The sequence below is a fragment of the Motacilla alba genome, chromosome 14 (assembly GCF_015832195.1).
Source record: "Motacilla alba alba isolate MOTALB_02 chromosome 14, Motacilla_alba_V1.0_pri, whole genome shotgun sequence".
NCBI lineage: Eukaryota > Metazoa > Chordata > Aves > Passeriformes > Motacillidae > Motacilla > Motacilla alba.
The window spans coordinates 13,089,807-13,117,254 of NC_052029.1; the positions used below are offsets into that span (position 1 = coordinate 13,089,807).

Consider the following 27,448-nt stretch of genomic DNA (forward strand, 5'->3'; position numbering starts at 1 on the left):
AGGCGCGCTGGCCGTACGGCGGCCGGGAGGGCGCAGGCGCGGGGGCCGCTCCGCCGCCCGCCGCGTAAACAAGGGCCCGGCGGGGATGCGGCGGGGTCGGGGTGGCCGCGGTGGCCGCGGCTGAGGGGCGCAGCCTTCCGGAGGTGTTTCCTCGTCCTCCCCCCCGCCGGACGGGGGTGGCGAGGGCTGTCCCGCCATGAACTTGGCCGGGCAGAGCGGCGACGCCGGTAGCGGCCATCTGCTCTTCGCCAACTTCAACCAGGACAACACGTAAGGGAGGCTGAGGGGGGCGGGCTGAGGGGGCCCGGGCCGGGGAGCGGCAGCGGCTTGGGGGTCCCTGAGCGGGCCTGGGGGGTCCCTGAGCGGGCCTGGCCGCGGGCGGGCCGTGCTGGGGTCTCCCCGGTGCCGCCCCTGCCCATGGCGGGGAGCGCCGCTGGAGCCGGCCCGTGCCGGGGCCTCGGGGCTGGAGCGGGGCCGGGGTCCCCCGCAGGAAGGAGGGCTGGGAATAGCCCCCTGTGCCCTCCGGCTTCGCTGTGGAGCCGCGGGGACAGAGACAGGCCGCTCGTCCGGGGGACACGCGGATCGGGGGTGGTGGCAGCGTGGTGGCCGCTCCCTCCCCGGGGAACTTGTGCTCCTGCTTGGGAGCATCGCTCGCTGGTGCTGGGGAAGGGGACGGAAGGAGGGCTCCTGCTGCTCCTTGCTGGTGCTCAGCCCTAGGAGGGCCTGACATGAACCCCAAGTCTTCCAGGATGTGCAAAGACTTCATCCAAAAGTTCCTCACAGCTGTCTTTTCGTACAGTTATTTTATTGTCACCTGCTGTGTTGGAGCAGTGAGACTTAGGCTTGAAGGTGGTTTTATAAGCCCATGTTACTTTTGGTTTTGATTTAGAAAAGAGGCCTTTCTCTGATCCTTGAAACTGCACTTCCTTGTGCTTGGGACGGTTCACGCTGCGCGCCCTGCAAATTACTTAATCATCGCAGCATATTTAGATCAATTAATTAGTGCATATTAGTTTTTATATGGGGTATTATAAAACAGTATTTTTAATTTAGGAACCCCCTATTAGTTGGGATTGGAGGGCTGAAGTTCATTTAAAGAAGGATTTGATTGTCTTAAATATCTGAGAGATGAAACTGGGGAGGGAGTAAGAACTGAAAGAGCTCGCACTCGAGAAAGGGGTTTTGTTTTAGGAAGTGAGTAAGAGGAAATGATCTCAGGTTGGCATCACAAAGTGTAGCCCACGTGTGTGGTGGAGGGTTTGCTTTTTTAACCACTCGTTCTTTTTGCAAGCACCAATATCTTGCCCTCACGAGGGAGAGATCTGTGCCTGGCGTCAGCAGGTCCTGTAGCACATGGGAGTTGTGAAGGTGAGAAGGTTATTTCTGGTGGCTGCCAAGCGCAGTTACATCACAGCAGCAGAGTCTCTGCTTTTGCAGGCTTTGTTGGGGGTGAAGAGGTGAGCAATCGGAGCTGGATAGGTTTGAGACAAGAGACTGTGGCAGTAAGTTGTGCTAAATGATGGGGGGAGCAGTAGTGCTCTGTGTATTTGTGAGTAAATCATTATCCCTGTATTGATTCAAGCCAGAGACTTTGCAACTGCTTTTTACATTTTTTCACTGGGTGCCATATAGAGCTCACTCTGTCCACATAAAACATGCCCAAGTTTTGCTCAGCTACCTTTCATTTTTTACCTATTACTGGCAAAAAAACCCAAGTCATAATAACTAGGGGATTTGTCACCTCTTCTTCTGCAGTTTATAAAGGTAATATTTAAGTTTTTGGAGTTCAGCTCTGTTCTCCAGTGTGGCACCTCTGCGTTTTCAGTTGCACCTTAGCTTTGTGGAGACCTTTATGTACCTAAAGACCACTGAGTTGTGACCAAAAAAAACCACTTCATTTGAGCAAGAGTTGCAGGTTGGCTTGAGAACAAAACCAAGACAGAAACAACAAGAAAGTAAATACATGAACTTACCTAGGTGGGCTTTGGCTTGTACGCCTTGAAATCTTTCTTCAAGGAGCATAAAGGTGATTCCTTTATAACTTGGAGTTTATAGGGAGAGAAGAAGGACACCTGGCTAATGATTTCATTCCTCAGTTGGGTGTGCTGCTGCACTACTTTTCCCATTTCATTTTTGTAAATAACCAAAAAATGTTCATTGATAGCTGGTTTGGGGTGTTTTTTTTTTTCTGTGTTTGGTATTCTGATATCCATTGTGTCAATAAATGATATATTTTAAAATTATGATTTATATGTAAATCACCGTGAGATTTGCTGATGAGAATTTTGGTGGTGTATCTTTTATGAGAGGCAGACCTGGCCCATAGATCTTTGCAATTCCAAGGTTTGGGTTACTAGACCTTCTGTGTCATTTTTGAATATTTGTGAATTCAGGTATCTGATACAGAAATGACAGAAATATCAAAAGGCTCCTGTTCATATTTTTATCTCAAAATTCTGAGATTAATTTAAAAGGCCACTTAATTTGAGATAAAATGAGGTGGTTGATGATGTGGAATAATCTCTCCTTACCAACAGTATCTTGAATAAAACTCCCCAAGATAAGTAATAAGTATAAAAGCAGTCTTGCAGATGCCTTTGTGAGCAGCTTCTCAGTGAAACACTTGTCTCCTGTGGTAAGTGGCCCAAACAACCAAGTGGCATTCAAGTTCCTAAACTGAGTAGAATTTAGTAGTTGTGTTCATTCTTTAAACAGAAGTTTATTTAATTTTTTTTCCTGTTTCCCACCCATAATGTCTCCTGGTTTCTTGTTTTAGTGGAGGAATGAGAAGGCGGCTGAGTTTATAGTATATTATAAATATATACTATGTATATAGAATATATTCACTACATATTCTATATACTGTTCTATATACTATAATATATACTGTATATATACACACACTGTATAGAATATATACACTACATATTCTATATACTGTTCTATATACTATAATATATATACTATATATATACACACACTATATTTAGAATATGTAGTGTATATATTCTATACTGTTCTATATACTATAATATATATACTATATATATACACACTCTATAGAGAATATATACACTACATATTCTAAATACTGTTCTATATACTATAATATATATACACACTGTATAGAATATATATACTATATATACACACTGTATAGAATATATATACTACATATTCTATATAGTGTTCTATATACTATAATATATATACACACACTATATAGAATATATACTCTACATATTCTAAATACTGTTCTGTATACTATAATATATATACTATATATACAGACACTGTGTAGAATTTATATACTATATATTCTATATATCTAGGAGATCACAGTTCACCAGGTGAGAGGCGCTGAAAAGAACTTCTTAGGAATGACTTAACTTTCCCATGCTGGGCCTCAGAAAGCTCACCTGCTTTCAACTTTTACAGGTAACTGGAGCCCTTCTCCAGACAGGCAAGGTAAACAAATGTATATTCTTTCAGGCAGTATATGAAAGACAAGCTTTGTTTATGTCTGCCCAGTCAGTAGAGCTCACATGATGCTTTAAGGTGCTTCAGTAATTAGAAAAATCGCTGACAGACAAAACTGGAAAATAAATGACATGGGCTCATTGTTGTTACTACATTTAAAGCTTTTACCTTCACCCTAATAAGGTGCCAGTTCCACTCAGGCTTAACTGTCTTGCTTACCTGCAGAGCAGAGCCAGTTCCTTGTCTTAGGAAAAGACAGGGCTTGTTGCTGCTGAAAAGAAGCATCAAGCTAACTTTCCTTGGTTTTATGCAGATTTGGTAATTAGGTACTCTCTCCTGTAGGAAGATGAGCTTCATGGTGGCTCTCAGTCTTGGGAAATTGGATTGCTGGTAGTTAGAAGAGTGTTGTCATCACACAGGTTGCTGTTGCTTTTCCCGGTTGTTGCAATCCCTGGTGGCTGAAGCAGATATCCTCTGTGCTGCTTTCAGTCTCTCCGTTTTCCCAGACTTGGCTAATATTCATTCATGGATGCTGTGTGCAGTGACATTGTCTCTTGGAATAGTATCTGCATTATTGCAAGTGTTGTCTTGCCTGTTTAGCCCACATTGCCCTAAGCTTTATTTACATGAGAGTTTGGAATTACTGGCTGGGACTGGAACTCTGCCTGAAAACACTTCACCTATAATGCAGCAGAAGCGGTTGGTTTGTGGCTTCTCTTTGATATAATGTTTTCATTAAATAAAAACACAGAGAAGGGTATTTTCTGAAGATGTTAGTGTGCTTGTTTTGGACTGAGCCCTTTTCCCCAGTGAATCAATCATTGCACAACTTGGCGTGACTGGCATTCCCTGATTGAGAGGCAGAAGCTCCAGCTTGCAGATCAAAGTGGAGCAACCCATCGGAATTCGGGTGTCCCAGCAAAACCAGGCAGTGGAAGCTTGTGGGTGGCCTCAGTGCTAGGTAGGTTTTACAGCTGGAAATCTCTAACAGTGGATACTTGGGGAGAAAAACCCAAGTGCAGTTTGTATTACTTCTGGGAAAACTGCTAAAACTGAGCATAGATACGTTTATGAAAAATTAAACACCTCACAAACTCATAGAAGCTTTAAATCTCATAAGGGAAATGCTAATGGATTAGAAGTTTGTGACTTTTAAGCAAAGCATAACTTCAAGATCCCAAAGCTTGTATGTATCTGTATAATAGGTAAAACTTTCAATATGTAAACTGTTGCACAGGTATTCTTCTGAAGTACCTACAGATAAATGGTGTTCAGATTCAATTTGTACCCACTTCCCCCTACCCAGAGAAAATAACCCTACCAAACAGCCTGTTGTGAAATAATGCAAGTGGGCAGAACAGAGAAGTTCAGTCATCTTTTTTTAAAATAAGTAATTGTGTGACAGCATTTGGAAACAAAGTAGTCACTGCAGTTTTGAAAACGGACTCCTGATGAAAGGGGAAGAGGAAACCTTGTGTTTGGACTTCTAAGGAAAACACCAGTGTGTGTGCCTTATTGGCAAGGGTTTTTTCAGGCTCTGCAGTCATTTATATGTGGAGTTACACATGACGTGTATCACTCCATATAGTCCTTCTTTGCAATTTAATTCTGCCCTTTATTTCCCAAATAAATCAATTTCATTCTACACTGTGAGCAAATGCTGCTGTCTCTCTATGCACCTGGCATGCTTTGTGTCCCAGAAGCTGTATCCTCGTTCCCTTATTCTGTGATGTTTGGATCTCTGTAGTAAACTGCTTGTGGTGGGAGGAACGAGGGTTAGGTGCTGAGCATTCACTCCTCTGCCTTTGTTTCTCCTAGGTTCAGGTGTCCTTCACCCGTGATCCTTGAGGACAGGAGAGCTCTCTATTCCAAGGAGGCTTTAAAGCTAAACACAGACCAAAAAAAGGAAGGACAGAGCGGTCCCGTAGCTCCTACACTCAGGGAGGATAGCTGAGAGAAACAAGCGTATGTTGTGTTTCTTGCTGTTGTTGCAGAGGGCACAGCAGCTGAGGGGGGCTGGTCAGAGGAACTGTTCCTCAGTGTGTGACCATCTGGATGGGGATTTGGCCCAAGAGTAGTGATATTTACTTGGATTATGGACTTTCTGTTGTCCCAGCCTGCGTGTGAAGTGATGAGCAGGCGTGGTCTCCTTTTGCTGTAGCAGATTTAAGTTTGAGTTTTCTTTTAATAGAAGAATAATGGGGAAATCTCCTGTGGGTTGTCAGAATGTTGCTGACAAAAACACTGAATGTATGAAGTTCTGTATCTCTTTTCCAAAATAATGACCTTTGATATTATGGCATGCCCATGAGATGTTACAGCAGATATTTTGGAGGGGGAAATAAAGCAAGGTACATTTCCTTAGCAATTATTATGTCTTCATTGATTTTTCTTTCATTATTATTATTATTATTTTCCCTCTCCTCATCATAAGCTAAAATGTTTTGTCTGTGGAAATTTACATTGGTTTTGAAATGAGATGGAACATTAGTATAATGAGACTGTATCATAATGAAAGTAGGCTTAATTAACCAGTTATTTAAAGCAGTAATGACTTTTAGAGTCATGTTTATGCTGCAGCTGCAATTGATTTAATCTTTGAGAGAGCTGCCCTTGTGAGGAACTTTCTGATTAATGTAGAATATTTCTGATTAATAGTTAAGGTCCTCTGTGATATGGAAAGGGAAAAACTGGTTTTCTTCCTTCTATATGTATATTAAAGAAACAAAAGAAAACTTTAGGATTCTAACCCAGCTGAAAAAACTTGTTCCTAAAGAGCCAGAGAGACTGAAGCAGCTGATTTCCCACTCTAGGTGAGTGCACTTAAAGCAAGTGTCAGCATCTTCCAATGAATGTGTGAAATCTCCCAGCACTGTTTGCCTGATGAGGATAGTTTTAATTATTTATGGTAGTCACTCTTGAAAATACTATCAAGATTTATGTAGTCTTGGATCAGGCTGCAGCATTATCTCTGCAAAAAGTGGATAAACACAGTTCCATAAATCATGGCTATATTGATAATTTTGTACTGAGGAGACAACCTTCATGGTGAAATAGCTCAGAGTCTACAGTCTAAAGTGTTTAATAGAAGCTGCACATAATAGAGCTAAAACCCACATGTGTATAGCATAATGTTAGGGAAGAAAAGCCATTTTAGAGAATATTTATTTTATTTTCAATTTCAGTCTCTCGTCAGCTTCTGAAAATCCGTGATTATAAAGCATAACACCCATGCTGTAAAAGGAGCTTCTAATAAACCACAGCAGCTTCTTGTTGGCCACTGTCTATCTGAGCAAGAGCTGAATGGCTTATTGATCATATTTCTTCCCCATATGCTTGCACATTTTTGCAGCGGTGAGGTAATTTTGGCTAGGTCCTTCTTTTGTGGCTTTGGCCATTTAGATGGCTGTGGGTGTCTTAAGGGCTTAAGTGTAATATCAGTGCAGGGGAAGATGGGAGATTTAAATCACTGTGATTATGCTGGCATAATTCAGCCTAGTGGGTTCTTATTACATATAAAAAGCCTTTTTCCAGTAGTTTCATAAGGAGTAATTTAAGAGTATATTTAAAAAAAAACCAAACCAACAAAGCAAACCCTCCAAAAGCAAGACTGCTGTTCCAGAAGAAAAAGGGGTTATTTTGCAGTTACACTTGTACACTGAAATTGGTTTAATTATCTTGACTGGAACTGCTCTGTGTAAACAAATAATTTTGACTTCATCACCTCGATCCTGAAATAAATAACAAAAAGCAGTTGTCATGGATGGAAAGGTCCATTCTGTGCTTCTGCATTTTGGGTTCTACTCAGTCTAATGATTTCTATCATGTACACAATTCATGTTTGCCATTGTCTACAGCTCATTTGAATGAGGTATAGTCGTAGGACAGGAGAAATGGGCTTCCTTGCTGCTTTCAGTGATCCTGTCAGTAAAACAGTGATTCAGCAATATTCTGTGTTTAAAGCTGTAAGTGCAATTCAGGAATCAGTTCTGCCTAGAAACACAAACAGCTGCTGGTGGGGTTCTCTGTGAGGAAATCATCCTGTGTCTTTTGTGGATCATTTATATTGCAAGGAGTCTTGTGACTCCACTTATTTTTAACTCTGTGGAGTGCTTGTTTACCTTTGCAAAGCGACAGTTTTGGTGTCATTCTTTGTTAAACTTTCTTTTGAGGAAAGCAGTAGATGAAATAAGAAAAGCTGACTCATTGCCTTGTTTCACCAAGTTACAGTTTCAGGGTTTATTTTCACATAATGTGAGTTTTTGTTGAGTTGTACAAAAGTAGTTGAGCAAAACCACTGAAGTGTCTTTGGTGATTAATCAGATGGAGATTGCTGAACATACCGATTTTGTCTGAAGGAAAATTAAATTCAGTATTTCTAGGGTGACTTAGAGAAGCAGCAACAAAATTTTGTTTTATGATTGCTTCTCAATCTTTAAGCCTAATATGCTTTTTTAATATCTTGGTTATTGAATCTGTGGAATTGAATCTCTTGCTTGCATGGTTCATGTTTTAATTTGAAGGTTTAAACCTTCTCAAACATAATTTCCTAACCAGATTGTGCCAGATGTATTTTCTTCTAGAAGAAAAGGTCATACCATCCTACAGAAGTTGATTTTGTAGCTTAATTTCAGAGGGCGAGCTATATGAGGAGCAATTTTTAATCTTCTGGGTATGCTGAAATTTAAACAAGGCTCGCTTTGGAGCCACAAGTGAAAATACAGAAAGAACATGAAATCTAGGAATCTTCATTGTGTTCCAAATGCAGTATTGTTAGTGCATCTGAACTGTAGAGAATCATCTTGCTGAGTTCAGAAAGGCATTTTTGGCAGACTGACTGGCATGGTTGGATTGCAGCCCTGTGTTGAATGACTTGCCACAATTTAGGGTATCAAAATGTATTTTATTGGAATTTTCCTCCATGTCTCCTGGCAGTAAGAAATATATGAACTATAAGCATACTAATGCACTTCTGTAAAACTGTATTGACTGGTAATTTTCTTTATCTGTGCCATAAAATCATCCTCCAGATGGGGAGGGGAAACAAGAATGAGCCATTGTCTGCTGCCTTGATGTGTAAAGACCTGCAAGACAGGCTAAAGGTTTTTCTAGCTTAAAATTTAGGACCTGCCTTTGACTCTGTCTGGAAAAGCAATTAAATGGTCTGTGAGCTAAGTGTGAAAATGGAGTAATGGAGGAAAGAAGGGGTTTTAGTCCGTTTTTTAATGTTCTGCTATTGTTCAATCTGTTTAACATCAGTCCCTAGCACTTTTTAGAGGGTGCCTCTGATCAAAGATCCAGTATGAGTATTTGTAAGACTGAGACCTGACAGTGGGGGTGCTAGAACATCATCACGTAAAGCCAGAGAAAATTAGAGTTGGCAGTCTTTAATTACTTTTTTTTTTTTAATATGAAAACTCTTCTGGGATGCTCAGAGATGGTTACACTGTAAAGAACAAAAATCCCCAGACAGCCCAGTTTCAAAGGTCCTGGAGGTCACCTCTAATGATGAGGCAATGATGTAATTGGTTTGCATTACATTATTCAAGTCATCATCTTCCCTCCACACTAAAGCTTTTAGCCTGTGTGAAGAAATCACCGGTGAGAATTGGGCAGTAGGTTTACTTTAGGCTCTGAGCTCTCATTTCATAAACGTGAAGCAGAATTCCACACCCAAATTTTGTAATTCTGCAGCTGTTTGGTCTAATCAGAATTGAGGAAGCTGTCTGTGTCTTTTATGGTATTTTTGGACAAACTTTTTATCACTTTCCTTACTGAGCTAACCCAAGTGGAGGTTTAGAACTGGGTAAGAATCTCTCCAAGGGTAATCACAGCTGATGGAGTTGACCTTCCTGACTGGCTTGTTTCTTTTGCAGATCCCTTGCAGTTGGCAGTAAATCAGGCTACAAATTCTTCTCTCTTTCTTCTGTGGACAAATTAGAGCAGATCTATGAATGCAGTGAGTATCTTTTTCTTTTTCTTTTTTTTTTTTTTAATCCCCTTAGTTGGCTTAATGTGAGAAGAGTCAGAAATGTTTCACTTTTTCACAGGTTGTTTGAAATTGGCGTAAAAAAACTTTAAGTGTAAATATCACACAAATAATTGCAAACGGGGTAAAACTATGAATCAGTGTTCTGTATTTAAATATAACTGGTGTGGTATGAAATTTGGTAGTAGCTATGAGAACTCTGCTTTTCTAATTTTAAGTCCAACCAGGTTTTAGCCAGGTTACATAGCAGCTGGGTGTAAAAATAATAATTAACTCATGTGAGAGAGTGTCTTTTGGGGCTTTATACTGTTGGGGCATGGAAGCACTAATACATCTTTATCAAATAAGAAAACAAAGCCTTAATTATATATTTTTATCCTAATATTTTCTCTTAGAAAATTATTATTTAACATGATAGCTGCAGGCTTGCTCATCCAAAAGGTTGAATAACTCGGATTCCCATAACTTCTCAACAGCGATCACAGTTGAGTAGGATCTGAGGTGAAATGGAGGGAGGCCTGGGGGAGAAGTGATATCCCCTGTTCTGTCAGCAGTTCACAGACTTCCCTTTTTTGAGATGCTAATAAGTCAGCTATGAATGCTATGCATGAGTATCCTTGCTTTCTTGTAAACTCCGTGTGAGCAGGTGGTACCAACTGCTGTGATGTCAGCACTTACAGTGGGATCCCATGACACAGCTGTCCTCAGACTCCATTCCCAAAGTGACCTGAGCCTGTGGCATGTTAAGTTTGGAAATGGGCTGTGATTCAGATCACCCATGACCTGGGATGACAGCCTGCTTCTGTACACAGTCAATGGAGAGAAGTAATTGTGAGGTTCAAATTAGCACCTGTGGTCGGATTAAATTGTGTTGTAGCTACATCTTCCTATTTGAGTCATGGTCTGGTTGTACTGGTTAATTAGTGCTTGGATTCCATTTTCTACCGTGGAGTTTATGTACCTGACCTCTGCAGTATGTCAGGCACTTCCAGTGTCTGGCCTGGTGTCACCCCAGGAGACTCAGTGAAGATGATTCCCTGTTACACAAGACACTGAAGAATATCCTGGGAGGTTGGCTGCACTGGGCAGGACTGCATCTTCTGGGTAGTTCTTGAGAGAAAAAGCAGAGATTGGATAAAGTGCTTTGTTCAACATCTTGCAAAAGCTGATAAAAGCAGCTGGAGTTGGAATTTTGACCTGCTGATTCCAGTCTTGTCTTCATTCTGTTCTGGGATGCTTGTATTGACTTCAACTCTTGGGTATTTTAAGTTTTCTGACTGTTAAGTGTGTGAAAGCTGAGCACAGAGTATGAGGTAACATTTAGTAGAATGTTTTGGGTTGTAAAGGACTCTAAAGATCATCCAGTTCCTCTATCCCAGGTTGCTCCAAACTCCATCCATCCTGGCCTTGGACACTTCCAGGGATCCAGGGGCAGCCACAGCTTCTTTGGGCACCCTGTGCCAGGGTCTCCCCACCCTCACAGGGAAGAATTTCTTCCATAAACTGAACCTGAATTTCCCCTCTATGAGTTTTAGCCCATTACTCTTTGTCCTCTCACTACAAAAAAATCCAGTGGTTTGGCCTGTGGAAGCCAGACAGTCTTGGTTCAAAGCAGATAGAAATATTGAGAAGCCTTCATTTTCTTGGTATGAGTCAAATCATTTTCAGTCTTGGACTTGCAAACCATGCCTGTTAAAATTTGATATGAGGGTGGAGGGCTTCCTGTGCATTGGGTTCCTCCTTTCCTCAAGGAAAGGTGTCTTGAGGCCTCCCAAACACGGTGCCTCCCACTTCCCAGTTTAGTTTAAGTGGGTCTAAAGACTTCTTGTGTTGAGTGAGCACTGTTAAGGACCCCTCCTTCTCTTCTGGAAGATTGATCTGCCAGCTCTTATGTAGGTGTTTAAACTGAACTGCAGAATATGCTCAGCTGTCTTGTGTTTGAGAGAAATAAAAAAAAGAAGATGGGAGATTTGGCTGCTCCCATCACTGACTTCTGCTGTGACTGCAAATCTCCTGACTCCCTGTGCAGTTGATCCCACTGTAAAAACAAGCATTAGATTGGAGGGTGCTTTAGGGCTTAATGAATGCTTCTAACATGTTCTGGGATTAAAAATGGAATAAAGGCACAGCTGATCATAATCTAGCTGGCTCTAACCAGCTCTTGTCTGTGATGCTACATGCTTGTGTTTATGAAACTAATCTTGTTATGTGTTTGCTTGTTCTCCCCTCGCTGCTGATACTTAATTTGTTTTGCAGTTCTTTTTGTTCTTACTCTGTTTTGAATCTGAGTTTCTGGCAATGCTCAGTTGTGTAGTGTAAAGGAGATAATAATACTAATAGAAAAAAAATAAAACCAAAAACCTGAGTAACAGCATTGCTATAGGGCTTTATTGCTGCTAAACATATGATTAATTCAGGTCAGCTGAACATAGGATGGGCAGTACAGCCTGGTACCCTCTTGAGTAGTTGCTGTTGGGAAGCATAAATTACTTGGCAGCTGTGAGGAGATTTTATCTCTTCTTCCTGTTAAAGGAAGACAAAGGAGCAGAGGTGCATCCTGTATTTTAAAGTGAATTTAATTAAATGCCCGTCACAAGCCTTTCTTTAAAGGTAACTGTCTGTATTATAGTCTTTGTATGGTGAGACTGAAGGATTATCAATACCTTTGAGGCATTTTGCTTATTGAAAATTTTTTCTTCTGTCTGGTGGCTTAGTTGTTGATAGTGCTGTTCCCTGTGTGCCTTCCCTGCTGCTGGTCCCCTTCTGAAATACCAGTTCTCCTGCCTGCCTGGGAGGATAACAATTCCCAGAAGCTGTGTCTGCACGCTTGTCTCTGGCTGGGGAAAGAAGCTGTGCCCACCCTGGAGCTGGCAGCAGTCAAACTGTGGGTTTGGGGTCTCTGAGTGCTGGTCTTCTGACCCTTGTAAAAGGATGTCACCATTTTGAAGGACTCCAGGCTTATATGGAAAGCTGATAACCCATCCTGTAAAATATTTGAGAGTCTTTTATGTAGCTACTCTGATTCAAGGAACATGGACCTCTGCATTTCAAAGTCTCTGCATACATTTATTGAAGCGGATTTTTGTATTTCTTTTTCATGTGTTTTGTGTAGTATCAGAAAAATGGAGACCAATTCTTTGAAAACAAAGTAATTACTAAAATGCATTATCCCTGTTGCATGAGAAAATTGAATTTTCAAAGCCTCTGTGAGCTGTTATGTCTTCTCTGGAAAAGTACCATATTAAATACAAGATGTAGATAAAAGTCAATTATGTAGCATGGAGTACTGAAAATGCAGAGTGTAAACCTGCTCCTTTTTCATAAGTAGGCTGTTTCTCTCAAAAAAAATGTAGGACATTAAATATTTTGTGTTCATTTTCTTGAAATAACTGCCCAGAAAAAGCACTTTGAAAGCAGACGTGTCCCACACTGATGACAGTGTCATATACTGAGTATGTTGAACAGAACTTTTTTCATGGAATTTCTGTCACTGCTGATGGGAACAGTGCAAATTAATTACTTAATGTTTCTCTTGGCCAAAACAGAAGCCTTCAAAAACAACCTCTTTGGGGTTGTTTTTTGGTTTTTTTTACTGGCAGTTTTATTGTTTGGAATGTGTTAAGCATTGAGCTAATCCAGAAGCTGACTCCTGAAAAATTTATTTTGATGGATCGAGGCCAAAGGCTCAAGTCACTTGTCTTGATTGGGTTCTGTAATGAAGGGGCAGGTGTAGCCAGTGGCTGGGAACGAGCTGCAGAGCATGGTAAAACTCTCTCCAGCTTCTCACTGCCCTGCAGACTGTGTGCACTGTGTTCCTGGGGTTTTGGAGAGGAGCTTTATGGGATGGAGGGGGAGGCACAGATGCCAGGATAACTGGTGGTGGGATTTGGCCTCCTGCCAGCATGGTCCAGTGCTCTGCTATGATCAAATGCCCTGAAATTATCTTTGCCAGAGACTCTCCTACCTCCTGCTGTCTCCTCATGTAGGGATTTGTGTTCCTCCTTTGCTTTCAGTGCTCCCATAATAGAAACACTTGGCAAATCTGATGTTTTATGGCTCTGCATGAATGCTGGGCATCAGTGATTCCTGCACAAATTGCTCTTAGGGCCTGTCAGGTGAAAGATGGTATGTGTGGAAATGCTAATTGGTGGCTGCAGCAGTCTTGTGGCAAATGAGTTTCACCAGCTTCTCTGAGTACTGGAACCTTTCTTTCTTCAGAGAGGAGTAAATGGAAATGCCAAGGGTTTGGGTCATCAGAAACCCTTTCAAGCATAATACAGTTTTAAAAAGAAAACCCAGACATGGACAATAAAAGCCCAAAAAACATTTGCTTTCCTAGATTTCTGCAGAGATAAAAGAAGACTGTAAAATTCTAGAATTTGACCATTTTCTGGGTTTTGTAGCTTTGGGATTTTTTCTGTTGGATTCTGTGCATGGGGAGTAGACACAGTTCTGAAATATAAACTTGTGTAACACCTTAGGAAGGGGGGAGGAAATCTTTGGAAGTAATCACTCACTCTGTATATTTTCTGCTTTAAAAGCCTGTCTTGTGTCCCACCTTGACTCTGAGCTGTCGTGACAGAATGTTTGTGGTGTTCAACTGTGCTTTTACATAGACTGAATCTATGATTCTGTGATTTTCTTGGACAATATTTCCTGTTGATGTGCATCATTCTTCTCCTCTGAAATGTCCCTCTGTGTTTTTCCCTTGTTCCTGTGGTTGCTCAGCTGACACAGAAGATGTGTGCATTGTGGAGAGGCTCTTCTCCAGTAGTCTGGTGGCCATAGTTAGCCTTAAAGCTCCACGCAAGCTGAAAGTTTGTCACTTTAAGAAGGGGACAGAGATTTGCAACTACAGTTACTCCAACACCATCTTGGCTGTCAAACTCAATAGACAGGTGAGTAGTGGTTTTACCCAGGTGGAAACATGGGAAAGGGGTTTATGGATCTTACTTCCTCTGCTGATTGATGTCTCTACCTTTAGTGACAGAATTTTGAAATTTAGTAGTACTTTTCCAAGTGTGCCTTCTGTATGGCATCTCAGTACTTGTATTTGGTTAAGTGTTTATGGTTCTGTGGTTTTGTATTTACTTGGGGAAATACCCTGAGTAAGCTGGGCATGCTTTGAGTAGGAGGTTGGACTAGAGACCTCCTGAGGTCCCTCCCAGTGTGAATCATCCTTTCATCCTAAATGTGAAAGTGCTTGAGACTGACATTTTCTCTTCAAGCCAAAATTTAAGGTTATCTGTTAAATTGTGATGGTTGTAAGTGCTGTTTGCTGAATTCCTCTCAAAAAATAAAATCTAAAAAATGTCATGCAACTGGGGAATTTTTTAAGCACCTGGAAGCATAGTTTGCTATATGACTAAATCATTAGTAGGCTCTTCAGCAAGTAGACTTCTGTGTCTTTAACCAGTTCATTCAAACTAGAGAGAATGGCATCTGGAGGAGAAAACCTTAATGTCTGACTTTGCCCCCAAAAAATGAGCATGGGAGGAGGGGTTTCCTGTTTAAAGTCATGAGAGAAAGAGTGGGTAATTTGATTTCTGGCACAGGGAGTTAGTGTAAAATGAGTAATGTCTAGTTAGTCATCCACATGTAGCCTACAAAGTAAATGAGATGATGAAGAACTTACTAAGACTTAAAAAAAAAAGGCCATTCACAAATGATTATGGCTAAGTTATAGGCTTTATGAGTGGTTAAAAAGCCTTGTCTGTTTTCTCTGTTTAGCAAAAGCAGAAAGTATTATTTCCAGTATTTCCACATGTAAATTGGTACAGAATAAGAATGAAGTGAAGGTTTCTGGCTTGCTGACTTAAATTAGTAATGGGAATGTTTTCAGTTTGCGCTGGTGAGGTTGAGGGAAGTGGGGTGCAGTGTTTGTGTCAAGAGCTGGATCTTTTGTGTCTTCTGTCACACTCTTCTCCCCATCAGATGGATACAACCTCTTCTCTATTGAAAGGTACCTGCTGCATTTGGGGATAGAATTTTTTTAGGATTGATAAATCCATATCAACTCCATTTCCACATCACCATTTTGTCCTCTTTCCCTTTTCTAGAGGCTGATAGTATGTCTGGAAGAGTCTCTTTATATACACAACATACGAGACATGAAGGTATTACATACAATCAGGGAGACTCCTCCCAATCCTGCAGGTAAATGTGATGGAAGAATCAGCAGAACTCTGAAAAGTGCTTTCTGTGTCAGTGGATGAGGTTCTCTACAGGCAACTGTGGTGCTGTTAATTCTGCTTTCAAATACAATAACAAATATGAGTGTTGTCTGAAAGCCTACATGTTAGATCCAGCTGAGAACAAGTAGCAGCTCTGCCCTAAACTGCATCTCCTCAGTATTTTGGTCTCCTGGAGTGGATGTGTTGAAATGTTAGAAAAAAAACAGGAGAGATAAAAGCTGGATTTTGACAGCACTTGGTGTAGCTAAAGACACTGTCAGGTTAATGCTTTAGGAATCATGGCAGACGTGGGAAGTTCTACTGTTTAATCAGTTACTGTAACTCTATTGGTATTATTCCTTTTCTGGTTTATATTGAACAAACTTATGCTAAATAGTTGCATATATTGCAGATTGACTCTGAAATTACTCATCTTTGTTTCTATTTCTGTTGATAATTTGAGTTATTTTTGTGACATTCAAGCACAGAATCTGAAAGTTTTATTGCATAAGTCTTGAGATTTTCCTGTTTCTAATCCTGTTTCTGCATCCCTTCTAGGGTTATGTGCTTTATCAATAAACAATGATAATTGCTACCTGGCCTATCCAGGAAGTGCAACTATTGGAGAAGTACAAGTCTTTGACACCATCAATCTGGTAAGAATCTTTGAATGCTGTTTCCACCTCTAAAGATGCAGGTTTTTGAAAATTACTTAACTTGCTCAGAGAGGAATTACTGGGCACTTAGGTTTCTGTGCAACAGTTTGCAGCATCTGTTGCTTCACAGAATATCAGCAAATAAAATACAAGTGCTGATACTAGATTTGATTGAGTAGAATTGGGCAAATGGTGGAACCAAGTAATTTCTATTTGAGTTGTCTTCCTGCTGCTTGTACTCTCTATGTATATGCTTCAGTGGTAATTTTATGTACTTAGTTACTGAAAAAAATACTGAAGCTGTTGTCCAGAAAGTAAGACCCATATTTGCCTTGAATGTGCTTAAATATGCAGTCACATGTAGCTTTTAACCTGTGCTGTTCTAAGGTTCTGTTTTATTGATTCACTGCAGAGAGCTGCCAATATGATCCCAGCTCATGATAGTCCCTTGGCTGCTTTGGCATTTGATGCAAGTGGTACTAAACTTGCCACAGCCTCAGAAAAGGTAAGGGAGCTTTTGATTGCCTTGCTAACAGTGATAAAAATCAAATTTGTCATTAAGTATTTTAAGTGTGCATGGTTCCATGTGCAAGTGCCAGAAAAGAAGGCTTACAGTTAAAATGGGAAATCTAAGTTAAGATCTCTTAATGATATTTGACACAATCTCCATGCTGTGAAATGTTGGATAATAAGGTTATTTTAATAAAACATTTTAATCTGGCTGTAATTAGGGCAGTCCTCTGAGTGTTCCTCCCTTTAGTGCAGGATACTTAATAGAAATTAGTTGTCTTGTTTTGATGCTGTCTTCCTAATGAAAACAAGACAGTTAAAATCCAGATCGAGAGAAGTGCCTTGCTAGTCTTTGGCATGTGATGACAAATTGTTCATGTAATGTGTGTAAATTAGAGAGTCTGAAGGCTCTGCTCTTTGAGTAATAAGCTTAGGCTATAAAGGTATAACTGATTGCACCTGATAAAGGCACAAAGACATCCAAGTGATTGCACTTGTGGTTCTTGTCTAGTGTGCTGGTTTTCATGATCAAATATGATAAGAAGGGCTGGTTTTGATGCACAGCTTGTTCTCTGCATTAGTAGCTCCCACCTCTTGTTTCTGTGCTCTTCAAACACATCCTACAAACAAGCTCCATAAATACTTCATGTAGTATCTGGGCTGCATCACAGCAGTGAGGCAGTGAGTTAACAGCAAAGTGGTTTGCTGCTTCTAGTTGTGCTCACTACAGCTAGTACACAATGAATGAACTTGAAATGAAAAATGATCTATTTATGTTTTTTTCTTTGCAGGGGACGGTAATAAGAGTGTTTTCCATTCCAGAGGGACAGAAACTCTTTGAATTCCGAAGGGGAGTGAAGAGGTAAAGTTCAGCTGGGTTAATTACCTGATGCTCATTCCTTATGGTTGATTTCCAGTATGCTCAGCATTTGAGCTGGCATCCTGATTTTTTTGCCTGTTTTCATCTTCATTCATCCCTGCATGTAAGCTTATAACAGTTTCAGCTTGAATGTTTTCCAATTTCCTTCCTTTGGACTTGACTATTCTATAAATCAATCCTGTCAGAATTGTACTCCCTCTTGCCTTTTAAAATTTATTGGTGAGGGAACTTGTTTGAAGTGGGTCACCTTGTGTAGGATATATTGTATTCTTATGGAAATTGGAGGCAGTACATCTAACATTCTTACTCTTTTAAATCCTTCTAATGCTGAGGCCAGTGATAGCCATTGTGCAATGGTGTTGTGGTTTGTGGCAGCAGGAACTCTGTGGTGCTGCTGTACTTTATACAGGGTAAGATTGAGTTCAGGTTGTTACTAATTGATCCCATATCTGGTAAACAACAGAGTTGAACATCATTAGTCTTATGCTTGAATAGCTTCAAGAAATTATCAAAGAATTCAGAATGCTAATTATTGAAGGATTTCTTTTTGTTACTTGCAAAGTAGTGGTGGCTTTAAAAATCTTCTTAACTAAGCGAAATAGTTTGACTTCCTTGTGTTTCTTCTCTTTTTCCTTTTTTTCCCAGGTGTGTGAGCATCTGTTCATTGGCTTTCAGCATGGATGGCATGTTTCTGTCTGCATCCAGTAACACGGAGACAGTGCATATCTTCAAACTTGAGACTGTGAAAGAAAAGTAGGTTTCAAAGGGGCCTTAGATTTTTTTTCAAGGAAAAGGATTAAAAGTTCTGTCCTCAACAGAACGAGTTCTGAAAAGTGTGGACAGACTTCTTTTGAACTTCTACTGTAAAGTAAAGGGCATAAGAAGTCACTTATGAATCAGCAACTGCAGCTGAGCTGTGTACTGTTCTCCCACTGAGTAGAAAAGGTGTTTTTCTGCCAAAGAGAACTTGGCCATCCTTCACAGAGGAGTGTGGAGTAGTTTTAACATTTTCAGTTACGTTTGTTTCACCTCCTCTGACATCCATATGGGAAGAGCTATGTCAGCAATGCCTTCCAGCTGCATATTGGGGGCTTTAAAAGATACCAAGTTGTAAAATGTTCCTATTTATGATTTGAGAGGACAGTCTTAATTCCATTTCAGTGAAAGTTATTGGAAACAATGATTTGCTTAGTGATAAACAGATTAATAAAATCCTGAAACATAGTGCTTTCCAGTAGATTCTGCTCTTGTATAATGAATGTTATAAAATGCAGTCTTATGTGCAGAAGTATCAGTTTACAATCAAACATGCTTAAATAACAGGCTGAGGGTATTGGAGGACACATTTTGTCCTGTAGTGTAAATGAAGTGTGTTAGAATTCTCAAGGGTGTTAGTTATTTCTGAAGAGAAACAGCTGCTTAATATTTTTCAAAATAAAATGTTTTCAAGTGTTTGCACACTTTTCTCTCTAAGGTGAAGGCAAAGTGGGTGACTTTTCTCTTCTGACTTGCAGACCTCAGGAAGAGCCTACAACCTGGACAGGTTACTTTGGAAAAGTGCTGATGGCCTCAACGAGCTATCTGCCCTCTCAAGTAACAGAGATGTTCAACCAGGGTAGAGCCTTTGCTACAGTCCGTCTGCCCTTCTGTGGGCACAAAAACATCTGTGCCCTTGCCACGTGAGTACAGAAGGGGAACCTGCACTCCTCCACCCTGCTGGGTTGTTTGAGCTCTGGAGAGGCTGCCACTGTGAAACACAGCTTCATCTGCAGCAGAGCAGTGGTCACCTGTGATCATTCCAGTTTAAGAGCAACGTGGCAGAGCCAACACCTCTCAGTCCTGTGAGAGAAGGAGGAAAGGGCATCATATTTGGATATATATGGATAGGAATAGCCCATTTCTAAGTGTTGTTTAAAGATGTCTTTTAATTTTGAAACAAGAATATTGAGAATAGACCCGTGGGCTTTTATGGCATTTGTTTCCATTAGTGCTATGGGGAGTGATGGTGTATGTTGTTAGTGAATTGCAAAATTAGGCAATCCAGCCTAACCATTAAAGAAGCCTTTGAAAGCAAGTTCATATAATTCTTGTCTCTAAAACAGCGTAGCATTCATTAAAGTTAATTTTTGAGGACTAAATCTAATCTTTTATGCTGTCTTCCTCAAAGGCAGGTCCCATTTGGCACAGCTACCAAAGTAATAAGCTGAGCAGTAGTAAACTTACTTTGTGGGGGTTTTATAGTTTTTATGCTAAATTGACTTAACGTCTGTACTCTCACTCCTCTGATCTCAAAGCACCCTTTAAGCAATAATTAAGCTTTGCAACATTTCTCAAATAAGTAAATCCTTCCCGTTAGAATATTTGTCTCTGGAGTTGCACAAAGCTTGATAACAGGATGGCAACTTCTGAATCTGTTTTGCTGAGTTATATGTAATTGCTTGATTCCTGTGGCATCCTGTTAGCCCCAAAATGTGGTTATGCTATAAATCTTTTACAAACAGTTCTTTTCTGGGTGCTCTAACTGTTAACAGCATTCCCTGTGCAGGAGCTAAAGTGTGGAAAATATTGCCTTAAAGTCATGGAATCATTTGGGTTGGAAAAACCCTCTGAGATTGAGTCTAACCATTAAATCATGGGAAGGGAGGAGAGCGTGCTTTCTTATGTTATTAAATAATCTTTTATATAATAATCTGCTATTTAATAACTTCTGCTCTAAACCTTTCTAGAATCCAGAAGATCCCTCGTTTGCTGGTGGGAGCTGCTGATGGGTATCTCTACATGTACAACTTAGACCCCCAGGAAGGAGGCGAGTGCACACTAATGAAGCAGCACAAGTAAGTCCACGTTAGCTGAGAACTGTTGTATTTTATTTCCCCTCAAAATCCATTTTCTTCTCAAACTTAGTTCTGTTCTGGAAAAATCTTAAATTAGAACAGCTCATTTCTTCAAACTAATCTTTTTCCAGGCCTCCGACATGAATGAGTAACTTCAGAATCCCCCTGAGCTTTCCTTCCAGGTATCCCCTACACCAAGCTCTGCTTTACCAGCAGAAACTTAACCCTGTCCCAGTGCAGGGAGGGATCAATCGCTGCTCTCTCTGTGCTCCTGTTTCCTCTTGGCACTTTGAGTTGAGTTACTTAAACAACAATTTGAAACGTATGACACCGTCCTCTTCATCAATAAATGAAGTGGTTACAAACATGAGAAAGATCTTACTCTGACTTCGCAGAGGGGAAACTGGCCTATGAAATTATCCCTGTTCTCTCTCTGCTGGTGTCCTTATTAAACTACATTGCATATAGGCCAGGCAGCTGGTGTTCTGTAATAGTGCTGTGGAGCACTTGAGAAATAGGACAATGCAGTTTCTTAATAAGGGTTGGCAGGAAAAGCTAGGGTACTACAGTCACATTACTTGATCAATCGTGGAATTAAAGATAAGAACTTGGGATGATAATTCAGGTTTGCAGCATTGGTCAGCCTACAATTATGGCCTAAAATCATACATTCATCTGAACATTTGAAGACATGACCTCTGGTTGTAGATGAAGTGAAACCTCGTAGAGGGAAGGCTTTACCAAGTTGTCAATCTTTGAAATGCTCTAATACTTTCTCTAGAGGGCTTTCTAGTATCTGTGGAAGAAGCAGCTGCTTCTGACAGTGCTCAAGATAATCTACAATATTGCTGATTGGAATGGGGTTTTTAATCATGCAGTCTTGTTTTGAGTCTTCTTTTCCTGCTATGAGCTACTAGGATTTAGATCCTGATGCTGTGTCAGAGACAAACATGGTGCTGATGAATCTTCAGAGAAATACCGAGTGTTGTCAGGTGCTTTCTACCCGGGCCTCTGGAATAGAGGGACTAAGTTCCTCCTGTTGCATTTCTATATACATCATTCTTGCACACCAGCTGAAATATTTTCCTGTAGCTGCCAGCTCAAGCTGTCTTGTGCCCAGGCAGATCACCTCTCCAGCTAACCCCTCTCTTCCCGGCAGGCTCGATGGCAGCATGGAGCCCGCCAACGAAATTCTGGAGTCTGCATCGCACGACCGGCCGCTGGTAGCGCAGACGTACAGTGCCGCTGTGACTAAAGGTACATATGTGCCTTCCTCACCCAGCAGGCATGGTAAGGAGAAGGCTGGGAATGGGGCAGGGAGCACCTCTGCCTGTTGCTTCCTTCTAGATGGCTGCGTGAGCTGGTCCACGTCCGCACCGAGCTTTGCGTAACCGCGCGCGCGAGGTGGAGCCTCGGTGAGCAGTAGGAAAAGAGCACTCGTGGTGTGCAGTAGCTTTCTGTAGATGGGCCACTTGTCTTTGCTGCTTTCTGGGTAGAATTTTGGCTTGAGTTGTGGTTGATGGCTGTAGTGATAGTTTCAGTATTTGCCACATGGTTCTTGAGGCAGTTCTGCTCCCAGACCTTGTGCAAAGCATCCGAATTATAGCCCTGCTCCCTCTTTTAAAGAAATTTTTTTATGAAAGGTTGATAAATGCTGCTATTGTTCCTTTATGGGAACAGCGACCTTTTAGCCTGATTCATTGCTCTGATAAATCAAGAGGATGAGAACTTGGTTAATGCTGCAGCTCTCCAAGTCAGTGGAGCTTTTGACACGTCTGGCACCCAGGTTAGTGCCTCACTGCAGAGGGAGGACATTCAGCACATGCCAACGTCTGCACTGTCCTGCATCAGTGGAGGCTGAAAACAGCAGCCTACCCAGAGCTCCAGTATGCATTGCGCACACAGGAGTTTAATTTTGATCATGAACTGCTCTTGGCTTGGAGAAACACAGTCATGAAACAGAGTCATGATAAAAACAAACATAGGGTGGCAGTGAAACTATTTGAAGTAATGCCTGGTTCTTCAGCTCCGCTCATTCATTCTGGATCCAAGCCTTAGTTTGTTGCTGCTGATTCCCCAACTCCTTGTTCCTTTCTCTCCAGCCTATACGGATGACCTGGGTGCTGTGGGTGGAACTTGCCTGGAAGATGAAACCAACTCACTTAGATTGGACGAAGACAGTGAGCATCCCCCCATGATCCTTCGGACAGACTAAACTTGGACCTGTGAACTCACTCCTGAAGCAGAGAACACTGGCTTGACGTTTCTTGAGGAATCTCGTGTTATGCTGCTATGAACTTTGACATGAGTTGGGAGAGAGGATGACAGACTCTTACAGTTTTAAGTCATAGCTGTAGTTCTAATTCTATACAATTGGAAAAATATATGGTTTTCAATTCAGTGGCTTTTAATCTTGCTTATCTATTTTAGCTGTGTTTATTTTTTTTTTTTTTGTTGCCAAAACCTGCTGTTTGTGCAGCCCTCAGAGCCTACTTAGCTTTGCATGCATTCATGTGCCAAGCAAGCATTGGAGGGGGAGAGAGAGAGAGAAGAAGCCACTTTATAACAAACTCAAGTTTGTATTTTTTTTATATATGTATATAATATTTAGCCTATATAAGGAAGAAGTAGAGAAGTGGTTCTGGAAGCTGAGACTAGTTCTGCACTGACAAAGGTCCAAATGGTTTCCTGTGCATGGGCTTGCAGGCATACCTAGTGACTGACATGCAACCTTTCAAATGCAATGGCCTGTTTTTTTTGGGTTCTCCCTTCCCTTTCCTGGACCATTTTGTTAATTAAAATTCCTTCTGAATGTTGTGTATTTGTGGGACTGTTCTGTTTGTTGGGATGGAAAACTGGAAGTGTTTCCCTGCGTAAGGATATAGAATATAGAAAGTGCCTTTACAGGGAAGGAAAGGAATTGCTGCAGGAAGAAGAGCTAGAATGAGGGAAGGATTGTTAAGAGAACCTTGTCTGTATACCTTTGGTACTTTGGTGTCTGTAGCCTGTGGTGGCTGATAAACTTGTGGGTTTTTGAGAAAAGACTTGGAAAGCACTTTCTTTCTTTCCTGTAGAAAGTCCTGTTTTCTTGGCAGAGTAGCAATAACCTTTTTTTATACCTTTTTGAATTATCCAAAGCAAGGATTCTGTCAGGCTGGAGGGAAGTCCCTGTAGAGTTTGGCAGCCCCACTCTATAAACAGCCTTAAGGTTTCCTGCTAGAAGGCTCTCAATTCCTGCTTCTTCTCAGTCTGGGGCTGAGTATACTGCTCTAATAGTGGAAGTTCTTGATTTTTTTTCAGATTCTGATGTAAATATAAATGATTTTGAAAGTTTCATTTACTTCTGGGCTCTCTACAGCTACATAACAATGCTTTTCTTTGGGATTTTTTTCCTCATTCCCCTTCTCATCAGAGTACCTCTTATAGATACACTCAAGGACTGGTAGTTTCTTTGGCAGTTTTGGAATAAATCCTTAATTGCCCTGACACTGACTAGGGCTTTCCAAGGCTGAGCAGTGCTGCAGACTATTTTTAGGGTTGTAATGTGCCTTCTCTTAAGTCTTGGATAACAGTTATTGAGCAAGTGATTAGTGAAGTACTTGGTGAGTGTTACTTCCCTTTGCCAAAATGAGCCTGCTTTGCCTTCTGTGTAGCAATGTGGGTTGTTTCCTTTCCCTCCACTGACTGCTTGCAAAGTAAATATAAAGAGAGGCAAGGAAATTGCAGATCTTAAGAGGAGGACAGAGGCTGAGTGCTCCAGCTATGTGTGAACTCCCTACCACAGTTAGGCACTGATGTTCTTTTAGGATTGGGTATCATGAACAAGTCTTCCCTGGAGCAGTAGCAGGCAGTGGGCTCTGTCCCCAGAGCCCTGTGTGGGCAGATGGGCTTTCCCTGCCTCTACAAGTACAAAGAAGGTGGCAGCCCCTGCCAGGAGAGCTCTGTCAGGGAGGCAGCAGTGAGTCCATGTCAGTGGAAGGTGTTTGTACACAAGTGTGTGTGGGAGAGAAGGGATCAGGCTTGTTTATTCACTGCAAACCCTTGACTGTCCTAAGTAGTTGGTTGGAGTGGCTTGTGGTGTCCTCTGCAGAACCCAGCACGTTCCCAGCAAACCCCTGAGTCATGCTGAAGTCTCACTTACCCTCTTGACTTTAAGGTCTGGCTGACAACTCAATTCCATGGTCTGCAGTTATTTATTTATATTCTGCTTTACTGCTCTCAGCTTTGCTGTGATGTTCCAAGCTGCAGAGTGAAATACAAGTCTTGAAGTAAATATAAGCTCAGTGAGCTTTGCTGGCAAACTGAACCACCCAGGAGATGTCTTCTCATTCCAGACTAAAGCTGGTTAACATTCCTGATAACATCCTTGGAGGTTTGGCCTAGACTCCACAAGCACAGTTAGCAGTAAACATGCACCAGCAACACAGGTCTGCTAAGCACACAAGTTTTACAACTCCTGAGTGTGGCAAAGGCCATGTTACACCCCTAAATGTAATTACTAACTTTACTGTTAAAAATGGAGATCGTTTATTGTACTAATTTTATTCCCTTCCTGATTTCCATACCTTATTTTCCACAGGTGAGTAGGAGAGCCCATATTCACTGTATTTGTGTCTTCCATATGCTGTAGTGTGTTCCTGCTCCTGAGCCACACACTGTGGAATTGCTGTGCCCTACTTGGTTCGCTCTTAAATAGAAGCTGAAAGCCAGTTAAAAGTATCTTCTTGCTGTTGTAACTGAGAAAATCTTTTTATAGAGCAAAAATCTTAATATTCTGAGGTTAGTGACCAGCTAGTAGGGTGGAGCAGGTCATTTCTGGTCCCCACTGGCTGTGTATTTAAGAGTGGTGACAGTAGTTTAATTGCATGAGGATATAAACTTTTTCTCAGATAAAACATGACTGATGTAATTTCCCTGTGATGGCCTTAGGCCCTCAGTAACCACCCTGTTGTGGTGTGCTACCAAAGCTAGAAGCCTTTCAGGTTGGGGTTTTTTATCCCAGTGACACAAAGATGTATTTCTATTTTTTTTTTCTTTAAACAGAAATGCTGTTTGCAGCTGCATCCTCGCCTGAGTGTGGAGCATGTGATTGCACTGTTGTTCTCTGTGAATCAGGTGGTGTCTAAACGTTTCTGTTCTGATGCTCTGACAGACCCAGGCAAGCCAAGGAGGCTCGAGCCCTGTGCTGTGGCCACCAGCTCCTGGTCACAGGATATGGGAACACCTGTGCAGTTCCTCTCAGTTTAGACTGACCTTCCTTGGAAGGACAGTGCTTGTTCTGTACAGCCTGTCTCTCTATCTCTCCGTATGGGCTGCACTTCTTGATAGCTTTTAACTCAGTGGAGGGTTGAGGCAGAGAACTGAAACAACCAAAGCTGGGGAGGGGGGAGCACTGAAAAACTTGGAATCCTAAACTCAGGTCTTAGCTTGCAGTGGGATCAGTTCCCAGTGAGTACCATAGGGAAGGAGCTGTTTCTCTTGATGTGCAAATGGGCAGCGAGTGCAGGTCCTCGGCTGCTGTCTCGACATCTGTTTACTCTGTATTTCAAGTTCTGAGGCAGAAAGCTTTTATCTGCCCTGGTCTCTTCTTATGTCACTGTTTCCAAAATACAAGTGATAGATACCAATCTAGCAGTTAAAAGGCAGGGCCTGGCAGAGGAGGAGGAGGAAGTAGAAAGCATCAAGAGGTTGGTGAAAGCTGTTTGTTCTGGTGCCCTGTTGAACGAGACGTTGGCACGAGTGCTCCCTCTGGGATCAGGTGTGTGCTTGTACCTTGCTGCTCTGGGCCCTGCATGGCGAGTTTCTTGGCTGTGTTTTGCAGAGGGTGGGGGTAGAGGTGGTGGCTTTTCAAGTCTGCCTGAATGCAAATAAATACCTGAGAAGACCTTTAATGCAGTGACAGGTGTCTGCACAGAGGGAGCTTGGTCTGACCTGTGTGGAATAGTGAAAAGGGAGGAGTGAGCAGAGGAGCCCCGGGCTGGGTGAGCGCTGAGCCCGTGCACAGCGCTCTCTGTTACACCCCATGCTGTGCTTTCTTGGCTCCAGTAATGGCATTAGCACCAACCAGCATGCAGTAGGACAGTAGGATTTCTTTCCCTGTGGGTTGCTGAGCTGTTCAGTATCCCACTGGTGTGTGCAGATGCTCCACTGCTGTTTGCAGAGCGACAGGAGTCTTTGTCCAAAGCGTTGGTGGGGATTAATCACTGCAGAGGTTTGGGAAGTTTTATTCTGTGCTCCAGCTGTCCTGGCTAACAGTCAACTTTATTTAACCTGTTAATATCTGAGAGCAAGGCCCAAGTGTCTTCTCCACATGTGGAGAGCAGGCCTTTCTTTTCCTGGAATCTGCTGGCCTCTGAAAGGCTTGCAATGAAGAAAGCATGGCTCTGACTGTAAATCTTTCAGATTTCAGTTGTACAACCAAAGGAATTCAGCAAATTCCTATTTTTCTAATCATGACATGCCTTCATTTTAGTGCTGTTCTGGCTGGCAAATCTCATCGTACACTGCTTTGAAAATAACGGGCAAGAAGTTGTAATTCTGGCTTGCAAACAGCTGCCGTTGTGCTCCTTACAGGTGTCAGTGCTGTGGCTTTGGCCATGTGGCTGCAGGGACCCTGCATGTGTCTGACTCGGGAGTGGGGAGTTCTCCCCAAACCTGTAGCTCTGGGATTCTGTGGGGTGTTGACTCAGCCCTAGGTCTACCTGGATCTGTTTGCTCTTGCATTTGCTTCCTTACCTGGAGAAAACCCTGCATCCTGCAGTGCTCACTGACTGTTTGGTATCTGTGTCGATAAGTGGAAAAATCTGTCTAACATTCCACCTCACCAAGTGTCTGGCTCTCACTGCTAGCCCGTCGCTCTTTGTAATTTTATAACTGCCTAAGAAATTAAATCTGTGTTGTGATAAGTATTCTGTGTCTTCTTCCTT

General features: G+C 41.8%; 1 protein-coding gene and 1 long non-coding RNA gene across 4 annotated transcripts; both read left to right on the forward strand.

Moving 5' to 3' along the window:
- Positions 1-27,430, forward strand: WIPI2 (WD repeat domain, phosphoinositide interacting 2). Of its 3 annotated transcripts, XM_038151871.1 has the most exons (13): positions 1-270; positions 9,357-9,439; positions 14,198-14,367; positions 15,529-15,625; positions 16,201-16,298; positions 16,711-16,803; positions 17,600-17,670; positions 18,334-18,441; positions 19,203-19,367; positions 20,415-20,522; positions 21,682-21,779; positions 21,870-21,937; positions 22,625-22,753. In XM_038151871.1, exons 1-12 carry the CDS (start codon positions 197-199, stop codon positions 21,911-21,913), a joined length of 1,209 nt encoding a protein of 402 aa, XP_038007799.1. In that variant the 5' UTR covers positions 1-196; the 3' UTR covers positions 21,914-21,937; positions 22,625-22,753. The 3 variants fall into 3 exon arrangements, with proteins under 3 accessions (XP_038007799.1, XP_038007797.1, XP_038007798.1); XM_038151869.1 differs by lacking the exon at positions 21,870-21,937 and having other exon boundaries at positions 21,682-21,812; positions 22,625-27,430; XM_038151870.1 differs by lacking the exon at positions 21,870-21,937 and having other exon boundaries at positions 2-270; positions 22,625-27,430.
- Positions 3,239-9,346, forward strand: LOC119707232. Its single transcript, XR_005258715.1, has 3 exons — positions 3,239-4,441; positions 5,299-5,445; positions 6,203-9,346. It is a non-coding gene; the product is annotated as an uncharacterized LOC119707232 (long non-coding RNA).
- Positions 27,431-27,448: the final 18 nt, after the last annotated feature.